Source organism: Aplysia californica, unplaced genomic scaffold (genome assembly GCF_000002075.1).
Source record: "Aplysia californica isolate F4 #8 unplaced genomic scaffold, AplCal3.0 scaffold00083, whole genome shotgun sequence".
NCBI lineage: Eukaryota > Metazoa > Mollusca > Gastropoda > Aplysiida > Aplysiidae > Aplysia > Aplysia californica.
Genome location: NW_004797353.1, coordinates 1,314,745 through 1,331,769, shown reverse-complemented (window position 1 = coordinate 1,331,769; position 17,025 = coordinate 1,314,745). Strand labels below are relative to the sequence as shown.

The 17,025-nt window shown below is 38.7% G+C and overlaps 1 protein-coding gene across 1 annotated transcript; it reads left to right on the top strand.

Annotated features, from left to right (window-relative positions):
- The first annotated feature begins 5,201 nt into the window (after positions 1–5,201).
- Positions 5,202–13,119, top strand: LOC101860639 (centrin-3). The gene is made up of 6 exons (XM_005094506.3): positions 5,202–5,289; positions 7,636–7,771; positions 8,269–8,383; positions 8,858–8,972; positions 11,124–11,200; positions 11,995–13,119. Exons 1-6 carry the CDS (start codon positions 5,273–5,275, stop codon positions 12,036–12,038), a joined length of 504 nt encoding a protein of 167 aa, XP_005094563.1. The 5' UTR covers positions 5,202–5,272; the 3' UTR covers positions 12,039–13,119.
- Positions 13,120–17,025: the final 3,906 nt, after the last annotated feature.

The following is a 17,025-nucleotide window of genomic DNA, read 5'->3' as shown; positions in this document are numbered from 1 at the left end:
GGGGGGGGGGGGGGGTACAAGCGGTCTGGGCGTGGAACGTCAGTAGAGATACAAACGAAACACAACGGCTACGATCAATACATGTATTACAAGGATAAACAAATCTTGACATAGATCTATAGACAATGTATAGCGCGCTGGATTGTGGAATCGAACGTTGCCTTGTGCTAAGTTTTACACTCAGCAACATATCTTGTTCGACAAAAAAATAGATAATATAATAGACGACACAAGCGTGCATTTGAATGAATTGGCCTTTTTGCACAGTGTGTGCATGGTAGAGTTTAAGGAATTTTCCAGCATTTCTTTGGCATCAAAGAGAAACGACCGAAAATGGTCCTCATTTGAAATCAAACTGTATTTTTGGTTGAGAAAATCGAATACATTATACATATTACTTTACTTGCTCGATGCCAGAATTTATCTACACAAAGACCTCGTTTTTTTCTATAGTATAAATATCGAACACTTTGATTCAACGAAATTGAAGACCAGGCCCGACGACTTCGTTGAATCCGAGTTCCACGGTATCCATTTTTTTAAAACGTATTCCTGCTTGCATTTTACTGGGGAAAAAATGTGATGAGAGGAACAAAAATAATATGTAAATTTGTAGTTTCCAGGGACACTCAAGCTTTGGAAACCTCCAAAATTTGGCAGCCATGTTCTCCCTTATTTTACCTCGGATACCACCAGGCGACCCACTCCCACTTCAATTGCAAATACAGTGGAACCTGCCATGGCGGCCACCTGTACAAACAGCCACTTTCCATTCCCCCTCCCTCCATGCGTTTTTTCTACATGTTATATGAAAACGGTCACGGCTGCGGCCAGTTTATTTTATCAATCGCCACTGTCTGATTTATCTGCCTGAGGCGGCCAGGCGAGGTCACTCATTGCCTGACGCTTTGTCATAAATTTTTAATCGGCCCCTCACGCTGTGGACGGGCCGTCATAATTCATTCACCAGGCATTATTGTTAGTATGTTACTCCCTCCAATGAGAATGTTTACCCTAGTTGACCAATGGGTAGGCCTAACAATAAATTTTCTACTGTTGGTGAGGGAAGCTATAATAAGCCCCGCCCACAACTCATGCACAAATCGTACGTGAAGTGACTGGTCACTGTTTTGTTTACCTAATCTACCTAATCTGAAGCAATGGACTTGACTTGAACTTGCGACAAAAGCGTCGCTTGTTCTCCGAGTGGTGGCGACTCGTGTGTTTATTTTACCATGGCACTTAATTGGTTTTAATCGTTTTACTGTCATAGTATTTCTTTTATTTTACCCTTGCACAAAATCAGCAACAAAAAATTGCTCACCAAAAAAAAAAAAACCAACACTACAACAACACGAAAAACCCTTCTTACACCACCCACCCCCTTTTTCAAAAGAAAATTAAAACCCTTTTGAATTAGCCTTACGGCAGTCAGAAGTCTCCGATCAGCCCCGGTTTGGACTTCAGAAGAGAATGATTTGCTTTCTTCATTTTGACCAGTCCTACCTCGACAGCCACCTGTGTTATAACGGCCACATTTCTCCTTGACAAAGGGTGGCCGTTTTACATAGGTTTGCCTGTATCTCGACTCCTATTCAATACAACTACATGTAATGGGTACTTTTTCAAATCAAACTGCGCTAAGCAAATCAACAGGCTTTAGTTTAACTTTAATTAGAATGATGCAAATAACTCCATAGGCCTATTCCCAAAAATTGACGAGCGCCTGATTCCTCCCTTGTCGTGACACATTACTGTGGGTTTGTCCTCATCCAAAAATAAGACTTTGTGCTTTGTTCACCGACCTGGGATCCCATCAAGTCGTTTGACTTGACAATGGGAGTGGAAGACAAGCTCTGTGTGTTAAATGTTACTTATATACTATTAGATCTACTATTAATGACAAGGTAAGCTCAGCCCTTCATGCATTCTTTGGCTTCAAGCTACAGCTCAATCCGACATTGTGTCCTTGGTTTGGGAAATTTACTTGGTCCTTTACATAAATGTCCTATTTACTTGGTCCTTTACATAAATGTCCTATTTACTTGGTCCTTTACATAAATGTCCTATTTACTTGGTCCTTTACATAAATGTCCTATTTACTTGGTCCTTTACATAAATGTCCTATTTACTTGGTCCTTTACATAAATGTCCTATTTACTTGGTCCTTTACATAAATGTCCTATTTACTTGGTCCTTTACATAAATGTCCTATTTACTTGGTCCTTTAGGAGATGGACTTTTTTTTATATCGGAGGTCCCGCCTCTTATACAAAATCTTAGACCACGCAAGAACTTAGAAGCTACACCTGTGCCGTTTCACCTTTTCACACGATTGGGTTGTTTTTTGTTGTGTTTTTTTAAACATTTCCTAGCTTGGTCTCAGACAGAAAACAACAGGGGCTCTCGTGGCCTAGAGGTTAAGGTGTTGGCCTCTCATTCAAAGGTCCCGGGTTCGAATCCGGGTTGCGACCAAATCATTTTCTTCTCTAAAATATTGTCTCCTTTCACCTCCTTTCCTGCTCTCTAGCAATGTTCTGTTGTCTGCTTTCATTTCCACTTTCTGCCCCCACCCCCTCACCTCCTTTGCCTCCTCCTCTGGGCTCCTGACTCTTTCTGCAGCCTTTCTACTGCTACTCCATGGCTCCTCCTTACTGCTGTCTTTCTGCCACACCCCTGATCTTCTGGTAGGAAAGATCTACTCCTAGCCTTCTCGGACAAGGGCGAAAAATCTCGGAGGGCCCGTGTGCAAGTTGCGCACGTTAAAGAATCCTTGGTGGTCTAAAATCGATAAGAGTAGGCTTCAGCCGCCACCCGGGCAAAATTCAAAATTTCCTACCACCTGAAAATATTAGCTGTGTGTCCCACGCGCTCATATGACCTTATGCAGTTGCGAGCGCCGTAAAACACGTTACAAACAAAGAAAACAACATGATACATGTACACAAATGACACAAAACACTGCAAACTTTGCAACAAAAAAGCTTACATGTATAATTCGTACCCGGTAAATGAACCGGACAGGCAGCATTGGGAACTGTGATCGTCAATGCCTGCTTCTCATCTGAAGAAGAAAAGGTTTGGTTTCAGGGTTAAGTTTATCAGTACAGCTGTTTTTCCATTCCTTCATGATCAGTTGCTCCCCTTTTGCATCTTCTTTCGGTGTCTCTCCTCCTTTTTGTGTTTGTTGCTCTCTTGTAACACCTGATCTACAGCACCTAATATGACCCAATTTTGTTACAAGTATCGTAAAACTTACAAAACTAAAAACAGAGAGGGTAACGCCGCTGCTTGACCGACGGGTACAGTTTTGTTCTGCGTTTGTCCAAGTAAAAACGTTATTATTTATTTTTTATTTTAGTAGTAGGCCCTATTATTTATTTATTTTGTTTAAATTTATTTATTTATTTATTTTAGGGGGAGAGGGGGTAATAGGGGCCTATTATTATAAGTGTTTAGACGCTCGCAACTGCATAAGGTCATAATAATATGAGCACGCAGGACACATTAATAATAATATACTAATATACATTTTCAGTTCGTAGGAAATTTTGAATTTTGCCCGGGTGGCGATCCCGAAGTAACATAGCCTACTCTTATCGACTTTTTGACCAAGGGATCTTTAACTTGAGCAACTTGCACACAGGATCTTCGAGATTTTTTAGCCCTTGACAGCAGTTTAAGACGGAGCCAAGGAAGAGGGAACCAAGGAGAAACAGAAGAAAGGCTGCAGAAAGATCAGGAGCCCAGTCGAGGAGGGGACAAAGGAGGTGAGGGGGCGGGGACAGAAAGTGGAGACGAAAGCAACGACAGATGTTAGTGAGCAGGAAAGGATGTGAAAGGAGAAATTTTTAGAGACAACATTTTCCGTCGTTATCCGGATTCGAACCCGGGATCCCTATTGAATGAGAATTGAGAGGCGATCGAACATTTTAACCTCTATAGGCCACGAGAGCCCCCCCCCCCCCCCCCCGCCCCCTCATTGGGCTCCTCACTCTTTCTGAATGACTGTTTTGTCTTTCAGCCACACCCCTAATCTTATTATGCAAGTTGTGCACGTTTAAGATCCCTTAATGGTAAAAAAAAAAATCAATAAGAGTACGTATAGGCATCGGCTGCCACCCGGGCAAAATTCAAAATTTCCTACCAACTGAATATTGTTTATGTCCTGCGCGTTCATGTAATGATCCAACCTTGCTGTTGTGAGCGCCGTACCTTAAAACACTTACCCGTACCAAAAGAAACACACAATTTTAAGAGGCCGCAAAGGTTGTGAGGGGGTGGGGGCACTTAAAGTAATTATAACGCTATTTCCTGTTTACAGGCTTATAATAATAATAATAATAATAATAATAATAATAATAATAATAATAATAATAATAATAATAATAATAATTTTAAAAAATTATTATTGTTGTTGTTGTTGTTGTTGTTGTTGTTGTTGTTGTTGTTGTTGTTGTTGTCATTTATTGTTGATACAATTTTTCTTCTTCTTCTTCTTCTTCTTCTTCTTCTTCTTCTTCTTCTTCTTCTTCTTCTTCTTCTTCTTCTTCTTCTTCTTCTTCTTCTTCTTCTTCTTCTTCTTCTTGATTATTATTTTTGGCCTTTTTGTTATTATTAATCTATTAATTTATTATCATTCACTTTCTTTCTTTCTTTCCTTCTTTCTTTTTTTTTTCTTTATCAGGTACGTATTTATTATTTTGCATCCGTGCTTTAAAAAAGTTTGGAGTTTCGGCATGATCAAACTTCAAGACAATTCAATAGTATTAGTAACACTGTACTGTATAGCCTCCTATTTCATTCATGGTATACGGGAGAGCGAGGAGGCTCGGGGGACACTTTCTTCGTTTGGCTCCACCGCTCGGTTTTTAGGAACAATAATTATAATAAGGTTTCACAATTATTGTATTGTAAGCAAGGAGATTAAAAGTAGTTCTAAACTCCTTGATTGTAAGTCATTTGGACTTCAACATGAGGAATATCAGCTTCGTTCATCATATCTGAAGTACACTACCCCCCCCCCCCCCCAACAAAAAACCCCAACCCCAATAATATTCTTATGATAATTAATAAAAATAAATAATCTAATTATATATTTATTTAATATAATTTAATAGTTCCTCTAATGTTTCGTTTGTTTGTAATGTTTCAGAATTCCATACATCTTTTTATATTCTCTTGTTGTCTTACAAAAATAGAATCAGATAGCCTATTTGTCGAAATCCGAATTTTGCTTTGGAACCAAGCAACAGAGTCACCGGGCAGAAAAATGAGCCTTTCGCTACGGTAAGTTATGTGAACGTATCCTCACTCCACGCCCGATAATTCATTTTAGTTTGGATTGTACTGGTTTAGTAATGTAATCATTCATGTTTTTTATCTTTGTATATTTTACCTGGAAATCAAGAGTCGTCGGCCTATGCTCCAGGCGAGCTAGGAGCAGGAGGCACCCACTGACGAAGTGCTGGCGCAAGTGATCGAGTTTGAACATGTTTCATGTTCTTTCATTTGATCTCGAAATCTTACAGTGACTACTAGAATCTAGATCTAGACTCTATCCTTTAAAAGTATCATAACTTTGTGAATTTAAGTCATTGGTTATTATCAAGAGTATTTGGAATGCCCCAATATGTTTGAGTATTTTTGCATGTTTTACTTTCTTATATTTTAGTTTTGGCCACCGGGGTGAGAATAGTGCAGGCGGGTCTTGTGGCTATTCTCACCCGGTGCGCGTGTCAACAAATTTTGCGTTTACCCTAAACCACAAAATTCTACACTGTGATAAGAGAAAAATTGTAGAATTCTGTGCTGTGAACAAACGTTCCATTACAACTGTACTTGTAGCCTACTAAAAGCGTACAATTTTGTCTGTGGGTGGGCAGGGGAGAGAGAGAGAGTGAGAGAGAGAACAAAACAAAATGGCGACCCGCGTAGTTCAGCTCGATTCGAAAAGTTAAATAGCCGTAGCATCTTTGTAGACAACCAAATTAATTTACTTTTGTGTTTTAACATCATTTTAAAACTTTTTTTGGGTCAATTTGATCGTCCACACCGATAGACAGTATTCAGAAAGAGACAGAGAGAGAGAGAGAAGAGGGGAGGAGTAGATCTTGCGAGAACTTCCGGGCGGGTGAGAATAGCCACTTTCTTTAGTTTTAGACTGAGTCACATTACTAGATCTAGATCTAGATCTACTTAGATCTAGAATCTAGTGTGCTCTGTTTTTAGAGTTAAAATCATAGATCTAGAGTCTAGTAGATCTAATCTAGTACTTTACTATCCTGTGCCACTCAACTGTTTTTACTTTTTACTATACTTATCTTTATACTTAATTGTATTTACTATTTTACTTTATTTTATCTCATTTTGCTGTTCCCAATCCTATCCAGCAGTCATTTGAGCTCTTGTAGCCCTTCAATTTGATGCCATGACATAGAATAGGGTTGTTTTCCTCCTTGAAATGCTCAGGGTTTGAGCGCACAGTTGATTTCTAGTCCATTGTTCAATATCTGGTGGTGGAGGCAGTGATCTTTTTCAAAATCACAGAGCTTGGCATCTCACAAAGTGCAAAAATATTACATATATGATAGACTGCTTGTTTTATAATGGGTGTTTACATTGATTTGCAGAGGTGCAGTTTGATTCTATTTCAGGCTAGATTCAGGGGTTTGTGGTGGGATCGCAAGTGGAAGATATTGATTTGGTCTTGCCTCTGAAGGGAGTTCAGTTCAGGCTGTCCTTTGCCAAAGGCCATTGGGAATGTGGTGTTATATATTTTGAAAGATAAAAAACAGCTAGAATTCTCCAGCCCATCCATTCATCCGTTCGTCTCTCTCTCTGACTCTCTGTTTCATATTTAAAAGGTCTGAGAGTGTGACATGCAGCAGTGTTTATGGAAGATGAGAGTGTCTCTTGTGGTCGTATTTGGTTAGCAAGATAGTAGACTAAGCCTTGATAGCTATTTCGTTGGATGCGTTTTAGTAAATTGTGACCACATCTGATACAAACAGCTGCCTAACAAGTATCTGTTCAGGTTTATGTGTTTGAATGGCATTTGGAATGATACTTACTATGTCATTACCTAACACACAGTGTTTATGACAATATGCCCATTAATTAAAAAAACAGAAGTTTTGCTGTACTGTAATATATATAATCGACCGCGGCAACGGCAACGGCAAAAGACCGGCTGGCATTACCATCTTTCCTTTTGAGGGTGGCAAATGCCTCGTGTGGGACACCACATGCTCTGACTCGTTCTCACCGTTGTTCATCACCTTCTCTGACTCTGCTCCCGGCTGTATCGCCAAGAAGGCAGAAGAGTCCAAAATTAGAAAGTATGCAAGCCTCAACGACCGCTACCACTTCGTCCTAGTGGCCGTCGAAACATCCGGCACTCACGGTCCCCTGACGACCCAGTTCTTCCAGAAAGTTGGTCATCTTACAAACGCCACAGGTGACCCACAGGAGATGTGGTTGTTAGAGAGAATCTCTCTGGCAATCGTTAGAGGTAACGACTTTTCAGTATTGGCAGCCCGACTGGCACACAAGCGATGAATATAATCAATGAAGATGCTATAATTTATTTCTGCAGTATTATAATTATATGTAATCATCCTTTTTATACTCCAGAGCCGAGTTTGCTCTTGACAAAAACAAAAAGAAGAAGAAGAGAGAGCTTGCTGAGGAGCAAAAACAAGAAATCAAGGAGGCATTTGATCTCTTTGACACAGACAAGGACAGAGCTATTGACTACCATGAGCTGAAGGTAATCTATATACTGTCAAAATTGTTTAAGACAGTGGTCTATTGTTGAGAAGAAAAATGGCTGCTTTAGACAGATAGCCATCTTAATATAGTAATCTTAAAAAGTATCATTTTAATGTAGAAAAACTGTAATAAGAGAAATGGGGGTGGCCGTGTGTACAGGTGACTGTGCTTTATACAGGTGGCCGTTTGTACAGGTGATTGTCTTAAACAGGTGGCCGTTGCAGCATGTTCAACTGTATAAGTTTTATATTCATTTGTGAAGATTGCAAAATAAGATTGCAAAATAAGAGTTGTATGTGTGGTTTATGATTGACTTTGACAAATACACCGATAACAGTTTCTTTCTTTACTTTGTCTCAATGGCGACAATTTGTCTCTTTCTATGTTGGTGTATAATACGATTTTTAATCCCATCATTCACTTGAGAGTTTTCATTTTTGGGTGTGGTTAGATCAACATAAATTTTCAGTTATGTTCATCTTCTCTCAACTTCAGGTTGCCATGAGAGCTCTGGGTTTTGATGTCAAGAAAGCTGATGTTCTGAAGATTTTGAGAGATTATGACAGAGAAGGAACTGGAAAAATCTCATTTGAAAACTTCAACGAAGTCAGTGAGTGTCTTTTCATTTGATGCTGTTTGAATGTGGCACTTTTCAGTGTAAGTCAGTCTTTTAAAACAGGGACATAGTAGGAAGTATAAAATAAATGGAAAAATATACAGGACTGCGTATTGAGAATGATTAAAAGCATCAGTACTTTGTGTTTTATTCAGATATCACGTTCTGCATTTGTGAACTTTGTAAAGCCCCATACATACTCACGCTTGAGCTTACACACACACACACACACACACACACGCACACACAAACTTATATTATGCATATTTACAATCACCATTATTTTGTAAACAAACTTTCTTTGGAGTATTTTGTTTGTAAACAAACTTTCTTTGGAGTATTTTGTTTGTAAACAAACTTTCTTTTGAGTATTTTGTTTACAAACAATCGTTCCCTGGTGTATTTTGTAGACAAACATTCGCTGGAGTATTTTGTAACCAAAGTTTCTCTGGTGTAATTTGTTGTCAGTGACAGACATGATGTTGGAGCGAGACCCCCAGGAGGAGATCCTCAAGGCTTTCAAATTATTCGATGATGACACGTCAGGAAAAATTAGTCTTCGAAACTTGAGACGAGTTGCAAGGTAGATAGAGTTCACTCTGTGACATAAGACGGCGCTGTCCATGTGAACGAGTGTGTTTTTGTATGTGTGTGTGTGTGTTTGTATGTGTGTGTGTGTATGAGTGTGTGTGTGAGAGTGTGTGCTCACATTGTGGCTATATCTTGCTTTTACATAAGTTTTCCCAGTTTATAAATATTTAACTTAATTATTTCCCAGTTTATAAGCATTTAACTAAATTATATATTTTGGTCATTACTTTAACTTCAAATAATTTCCTAATTTGTAATCACTTTGGAATTTTGCATAGGTAGTATTCTCGGCAGGTAGAGTCTTTTCATGTCTTAGTTCAACTCATTGAGGTCCAGGTTATATGGTTGCTCCGTCCTATATATATGGTTGCTCTGTCCCATACATGGTTGTTCTGTGTGGTTGCTCTGTCCTTCCTGATTATCTGGACTTGGTAGTGCATAGTTTGTGCTTGCCCATCGAGCGGTCTTATTTCATTATTATCTCTTTGTTTTGTCTTTTGTCGGCTGTAAGTGACAGTATTATCTATAGGGATGTACTTGTTTTTAAACTTTATTTAAGCCAGTAACTGTTTTCAAAATGTGAATAGCTTCTCTGATTTATTGGTTTTCTTTAAGAAGTGCATGGTCATGGTTCCTATTTTTCAACAAAGGGATGCAGTCAGGTCTTTTGTCTTTTGCCATTGAGAACAGATACAGAGCGTGATAGGAGTCAATGCCCTTTGTTGGAACTGGCAGACATGCCACTCAGTTTTTGCCATCTCTTTACGGTACTGGATCTAAGGGCAAAAGCGTATATGAGTTTTCAGAATAAAAGCAACAATGAAGGAAGTGATTAAAGAGTAAAGTATTTATATTGTTGTCTCAAAACTTTGCCGGTGGGTGGTTCTGTCTTTTTTTTTTGTAAGCGTTTTACGGTGCTCGCAACTGCATACAGTCGTATGAGCACGCAGGACACGTTAAACATGTTCAGCTGGTAGGAAATTTTGAATTTTGACTGGGTGGCGGCCGAGGCTAGGTGTAGATCTTTCCTACCAGAAGATCAGGGATGTTGCTAAAAGACAGCAGTAAGAAGGGGGAAAGGTAAAGCCACCACCAGAGAGGGACAAAGAGAGAGACCTTACCGTCAGACAGAGAAGAGTGTTATCGCAGCAAAGATGCAATGCGAAGAGCCCCTTCCTGCAGACGTATCTCCATGCAATAGGCTCCGCTCCCAATGATTCCTGTATGGCGTGTGGCACAAGTCCTGACGACCTGCAGCACGCACTGTATAAGTGCCTGCGGGGGGAAGCACATCGAGGCCCACTAATGGAGAACAACGCGAGACCGGGCCCGGATGTACTCTGGACGAGGCCACAAGAGGTTGCCGCTTACCTGTCTTCCTGCGGCAGACTGCCACCCTCCTAACGGAGGCCAGCCAGAGGAAGGAAGGAAGAAGGAGCCAAGGAGTAGCAGTAGAAAGGATGCAGAAAGAGTCAGGAGCCCAGAGTGAGGGGTTGGGGGCAGAAAGTGGAGACGAAAGCAGGTGACAGAATATTGCTAGAGAGCCGGAAAGGAGGTGAAAGGAGACAATTTTAGAGAAGAAAATTTTTCCGTCGCTACCCAGATTCGAACCTAGGACTTTTGAATGAGAGATGAACACCTTAAGCTTTAGGCCACGAGAGCTCCCTGGTGTGGTTTTCTTTTTAAATTTTTTTTGTGGGTGGTTGGCGGGTGCTCTGGTGTGGTTTGCTTCTTCTTTCCTATTAAACATCTGTCGTCCTTATCTCTCCTCCTTCTTTTTTGTGTTTGTTACTCTCTTGTAACTCCTCTAAACTTTGGCACTTATATGACCTTATTGTGTTTCTAGTGGCGTAAAACACTTACTGAAGCTAAATCTTCTTTTTTGTGTTAGTTACACCCTTGCAACACCCCTAATCTTTGGCATTTGTTTGACCTAATTGAGTTTCAATTGTCGTAAAACTCATTTTAAAACAAAAAAACCCAAACTAACAGGACTCTGGCGTTCTCCTTATACCTATCAATGGTAGGAGTGATTTATATTTGAGTTGCTGGAAATGTGCGTTTTGAAATGTTTGCTGATCAGATAATGCTATTGTAATTGTTTCCCTTTTCTTTGAATGAGTTTGCTCTTGTGTCCTTTCAGAGAACTCGGGGAAAATATGACAGATGAGGAACTTCGGGCTATGATTGATGAGTTTGACAGAGACGGAGATGGAGAGAGTGAGTGTTAACAGTTGAAAATAATTTATCAATAATATTAGGTACCAGAAACTAAATTTTCAAAGTAGCTGTATGCCAAATTTATCTTTTCCATGTGAAAGGCCTATATCTCCTGAGAATTTTTTATACCATTCTGTATTTTTTTTCTAGAATACATAAGACCACTGAATAGAAACATTTCAAAGTTTAGAAGAAAAGCATAAATAAATAAGTGAAGGAAACGTAAAAAAATATTATCAGCCTACTGGTCAGTTGTTCTAAGCTCAGAAAGCAAAATTTTTAAGGAGAGAGGAAAAACTGTTTGAATTCTTTTACAAACTAAATATTCCCTTTTTACGTGTATCTTTCCTTGCTTTTTTGACATTTACAATTTGAATTTCGATCAAACATTTCACAAGTTTATGCAACTGATGTCACATATTAATGTGTGTTATCTTTCTTGAAACTTTAAAAATGTCTGTCAAAGATTTGCTTTGATATTTTTTCTCTATTATTACATTTTTGGGTTTGCTGTTTGATATCTTTGTTTTGCCTTTATTGGTGTAGTTTTGTTCAAAGTAAACATTTTCTGTGCTTCATTTTGTTTTTTTAATTCTCACTTGATTCTTCTAAGAAAACACTGCTCTGACATATCTTCTACAATTTTCGTCCTGTTGTGTTGCTTTATCTCATTCTCCCCCTCATTCTCTCTCACCCTCACCCTCACTATTTTAATGTGTTTTTCTTTCACCCAAACAGAAACATAAATAAGATGTTATAATCTATTCTTTCTTTTTTCGTTCTGTGTTTGGCAGTCAATGAGGATGAGTTCATCGCCATCATGACTGGAGACACGTAGCCTTTCTGCCCAGAATCTCATCTCAGCAATCTGAAGAATGGCGCTGGACGTACGGACGGTCTGTGGTGCAAGCCATCTGATTCTTGGATGTGTTGTTTTTATTTAAAACCATTTTACCAAGGGAGAAAATGGAAAAGCCATCATGCTCCGTTACCTTTGAGTCTGTCCTGACTTTTCAATCTATACCGGTACATATCACTTACAATATTCATGTAGTAAGATTGCCTTTCTTTGAACATTTCTGTATATTACAGGCGCAAAACAATAACTCCATTAAAATTTACCGTTTTGTAATTAGATGGGTTGTACCAAAGGTGGCCATATTCCTGTGATGCACGCAAATCATCACCTCAGAATTATTTTGGCCTAAGTGCACTTAATAAGGAAAGTGGCACTTTGGACAAGATAGTTCTAAGGCGACGAAATGTATTATAAAGCCAACATCTTTGTTGTTGAATTCTTTTTTTTGGGCCTAGACTTACTTATTAAGATGACTTAAGATCTTTGTAATTTCATTGCCAGCATACATGATATAATGAGGCAACAAGCTGATTTTTTAGGATCATATGAGTGTTCCTGGTTGTTTCGTTGCGAGAGGTACCGTCCAAGCTACGATTTGTCCATTCTGATCTTCCATTCCAGACAAGTGTCGAGAACATGGAGCAAGGTGTCAAGGCTATTGCTTTTTTTTTCCAAGTGTTTTTAGCCAGCCTCTATAATATTAAAGTTCACATGATTTTATGGGGAATGTTTGATAATGTAGACATAAAAATAAAAAGAAATATTCAGGTTCAAATGTGGACCAGAAGTCAGGGTTCTTGTTTGTTCTTGTTGAAGAATAAAATTGGTTTCCAATTTATTCAAGTGGAGTAATCTGGCAACAAGTGGCTCTTGTAGTCATGCTGCATGTCGTGTGATGGTGTCAACGCAAAGAATAGCCAGAGTCCATTTATTTATACCTGAGATTGAGAGAGGCAAGGAAACTGCAGCCACTGTCACATAATCTGCACTTGTGCCTCATTCTCTAGACAAGGTTTTGAGTGCGGCTTGTAAAAAGATTAAACACAGTTTGTATGAGGAATAATTTTGTCACATTTTCTGCTTTGCTAATAAAAGATCTGGCTAATGTGATAGCAAATAATGTATTTGAAGATGTAATGATAAGTGCTTGTTATATTTGTGGGCTCATACGATACATAAAGTATGATAAAGGTGTAAGTGTATGTTATGTAGAAATATGAGAACACAGTGTGTTTAGTGTTATGATTGTCTTAACCGGGACCTGACACTTGTCCTAGCCTTGTCCCATTTTCCACTCGGTTCTTGTCCGTCTTTTCTCTTGTCACAAACTTCACCACTGAGGTGAACATCCCTTTTGACGACTGTGGAAATGTAGTTTGTTACTTGGTACTGACAGCAGTCCAATAGTCCAAGACAGCCTGTAGACACATCATGATTCGCTGTGGAAGAACTTTAGACTTAAAAGAGAGAGAGAGAGAGAGAGAGCAGTTGATTACTGTAAAGGTAGAAAGGTAGTGTTTGAAGTAATCGTTGTTCCATGGTGCAGTGAGGTCAGGATTTTGTGTGCCGTTAGGGGACATTCTCTTTGGAGAAGTATGTGTTATGTTTATATTTATGGTTTTTTTATCTTGCTTCATTTTGATAATGACTATTAATGAGAACGAACCAGTTGGGAATGTTATTCTGTCTAGCTCAATGTCCAGCAGTCATAGTCTTGGTCTGAAACAAATTCCTGTATTGATCCCAACATGGCAGAATCCTGTGGTCGTATGGCCAGAGAAGAGTGGACAGTCTGATCTACATCTCTGTCCTTGTCACAGTAACTATATCATATATGGGCCGATAATAGGCCTACATTATGTTTGGAAAAGATTGTGGTTACCAGCAGACTGCCATAAGATCTGTACTGTGTGCCTTGTACTGCCATGAATGTAGATGAATGAATGCAAAGTGGATGCAGAATATGCAGTTTTGTTTGGTGATATTTATTGATCTATTTCTTGGGAGTTACAAACTGAGTGTTCCTTGGTTATTTCAGGAGACACAGACTTTGGTACTTTTATTTTGGGCAAGGTTGAGGTTTTTAGTGCCGAAATAATACATTGTGCACTGAATGACATATAGCTCGTTCACTTTTGTCTGACCGTGGTTTAAACGGGCTAAAAACAAATCGCTCTGATTTATCTTTCTGGGTCTTTGCATGCGGGTCTAAAAGTTTAGCGGCCAACAGAATCTAAAAATCTGTTCATAAAAGTCACTGCAAACTAAGGTTCCGACACGTTTTCTTTGATGTAAGCCTTAAGTGGGTAAAAAAAATCATAGGGGATTTACAGCACCCACCTACAACATTTAAAAGTTGACCTTCAGTTGATGTGTTTGATTACCCTTTGTATCTATGCTATAATTTCTGTGAGTATAAAATTGCTATAAAATTACTACAAAATATCCAATTCTTGGGTTGTTCTTTGAATACATATCAACAAGAAATGTTGATTTTCATTAAATTTCATTTTGACACATCTGGTTTCCTCTTTTAGACTGTCCCCGTCGTTTTATGCAAGAAAAATTAGGAAATTATGCAAACTGAGCCAAAAAATGTGAAATTATGCGATTTTGTTAATTTTAACAAAGAATGATAAAGGAAAATAATCGGAAATTATGCAAAAAATCTTCAAATTTTGTTAAATTATGCTGGGTGCATAAAACCATGGGGACCTGATTTAGACATTTTTATGACCACACTGATCTTATTATTGTTACTGAAGCTTTTCTTCGTCCAGCTTCAGACTCCTAGAAAACCATGCTCTGACAACTCAAAAACATTGATAACATTTGTGACACATCCTGGTGAAATCAGGTGCTTGGGAAAATAATGAAATTGAAGAAAACAACATTTTGGCTCTACACCGTTTATGTCCATATAAAGGCATTTTGTGTGGATTTTACTATAAAATGTTGATCAAAGGCACAAAAAATGTAATATATTGCAGTTTCCATGGACACTCAAGCGATTGAAGTTGCAAAACTTTGGCAGCTATTTTCTCGCTAATTTTACCTGTGACAGGAGAAGACCCCCACCTGCTTCAATCCCAAACATTTCGACTTTTATTCAAGATACAATGGTATTTTTTCACCATAAACAAAATAGATGAACAGGCTTTAAGGTTATAGGCCCATCAATAACTCTGTGGGCCCCAAAATTGATGGGTGCCCGTGTTGTGACACGGTCCTACCTGCGGTAGCCTACTTGTTTTCTTACGTTCCCTCTGTCATTTCTAAATTCTATCTATCTGTGTGTAGGTAGTTAGTTGGAGGACGCTGCTGCTAGGTCCAACGTCTTTAATTTTTTGTTGGTGGTTGGCGGGTGCTGTGGTGTGGTTTGTTTCTTCTTTGCTATCAAACATCTATCGTCCTTTACTCCCCTCCTCCTTTTTTGTGTTTGTTACTCTCTTGTAACACCTCTAATCTTCAGCACTTAAATGACCTTATTGTGTTGCAAGTGCTGTAAAACACTTAATAAAACAGTAATTTTTTGGCTCTTTTGTCTGTTTGTTTGTTTGTCTGTCTGTCTGTCTCTCTCTCTCTCTCTCTCTCTCTCTCTCTCTCTCTCTCTCTTTCTCTGTTTGCCTTACTTTTTCCCAGCTCTGAATTGATCGTTATTGTGTCGATGTTCTTCTTCCCTCTACTCCAACAAACAAAGAGCTACAGCTGAGGCACTTGTGTACTTGTACATATTGTGTGCAGTAAACCCGAACTTACTCATTTTACTCGAGGCTGACTGCTCTTTTCTATGTGTACATCTGTGGGAAACGACTGATGTTGTAGATTGATTAGAGAAGGTAGCTGAGGGTTGGAGAGTAGGGGTCAAGGGTAGATCTATTAAATGAAACGACCTGCCAGCTGTTGCAATAAACAAAAAATTGACGTGACAGGTTTTGTCGGTTTAGACCCCTCCCCCCTTCCGCCTCCTTCCCCGTCTTCTGTTGTTACCATCGCCCCTCTCATTGAATGATTCGTCTCTTTCTGTTTGATTTGTTTTAATGCGATTTTTGCGGCACTTGTAACGAAAAGGTCACACGCGTGCCGAATACTGTATTAGTAAAGAAATGTCTTTTAAAAGAGTAATGTATGCTCCTTCTTTCCTATCAAACTATCGTCTTTATCTCCCCTCCTTTTTTGTGTTTGTGACCCCCTTGTAGCTCCTCTAATCTTCGGCGCTTTTATGACCTAATTGTATTGCAAGTGCCGTAAAACTCTTACGAAAAAAGTATGGGCTTAATTAATTGTGTTGCAAGTGCCTTAAATAGGGGGGGGGGTGTTACAAACCTATCTCGGTAACTATGACCTTTCAGATAATGTAAAGCCTTTTAGCAAGGAGGTATAACAAGGAAACATCTTTAAAATGTAACTTTAATTCTTTTGTTTTAAGTCTACAGTTACCATGGTAACGACTGCCATATTGAAAATAAACAACTTTCATAAAAGTAAAACGGCTTTTTAATTTACCAAACAAATTAGTTCAAATTTGGTATATTGATAGATTATAATATTAATATACTCAATATAATTTTTTTACAGTTGGGAACTTGGCTGTCTTGAATAGGAAAAAAGTTAGAGATGGATAACTGACCTACCCCTTCATGCCTCTGAATTCGATAACATAATCTTCCATGCAACTCACTTACGAATACACTGATTCGATTTTCCACCTGTACAAACTTAGGTTATTGTTTGAATAACAAGCCCAGAACATTTCATTGGAACCAAATAGAAAAAAAAAGTAGATGAGAAAAACTAAAAAAAATTGAAGTTTTGAGGAAAAAACATTTTATTGCATAATAGGCAAAATAACAGTTTTAAGACAGAAAATCTGAAATTGTAGATTTACAAGTGGTTGAAGTATTACAATAAGTAAAAAGTATAGACCATAAATTGACCCAAAATCGTCAATTTAAAACCAGCCCCC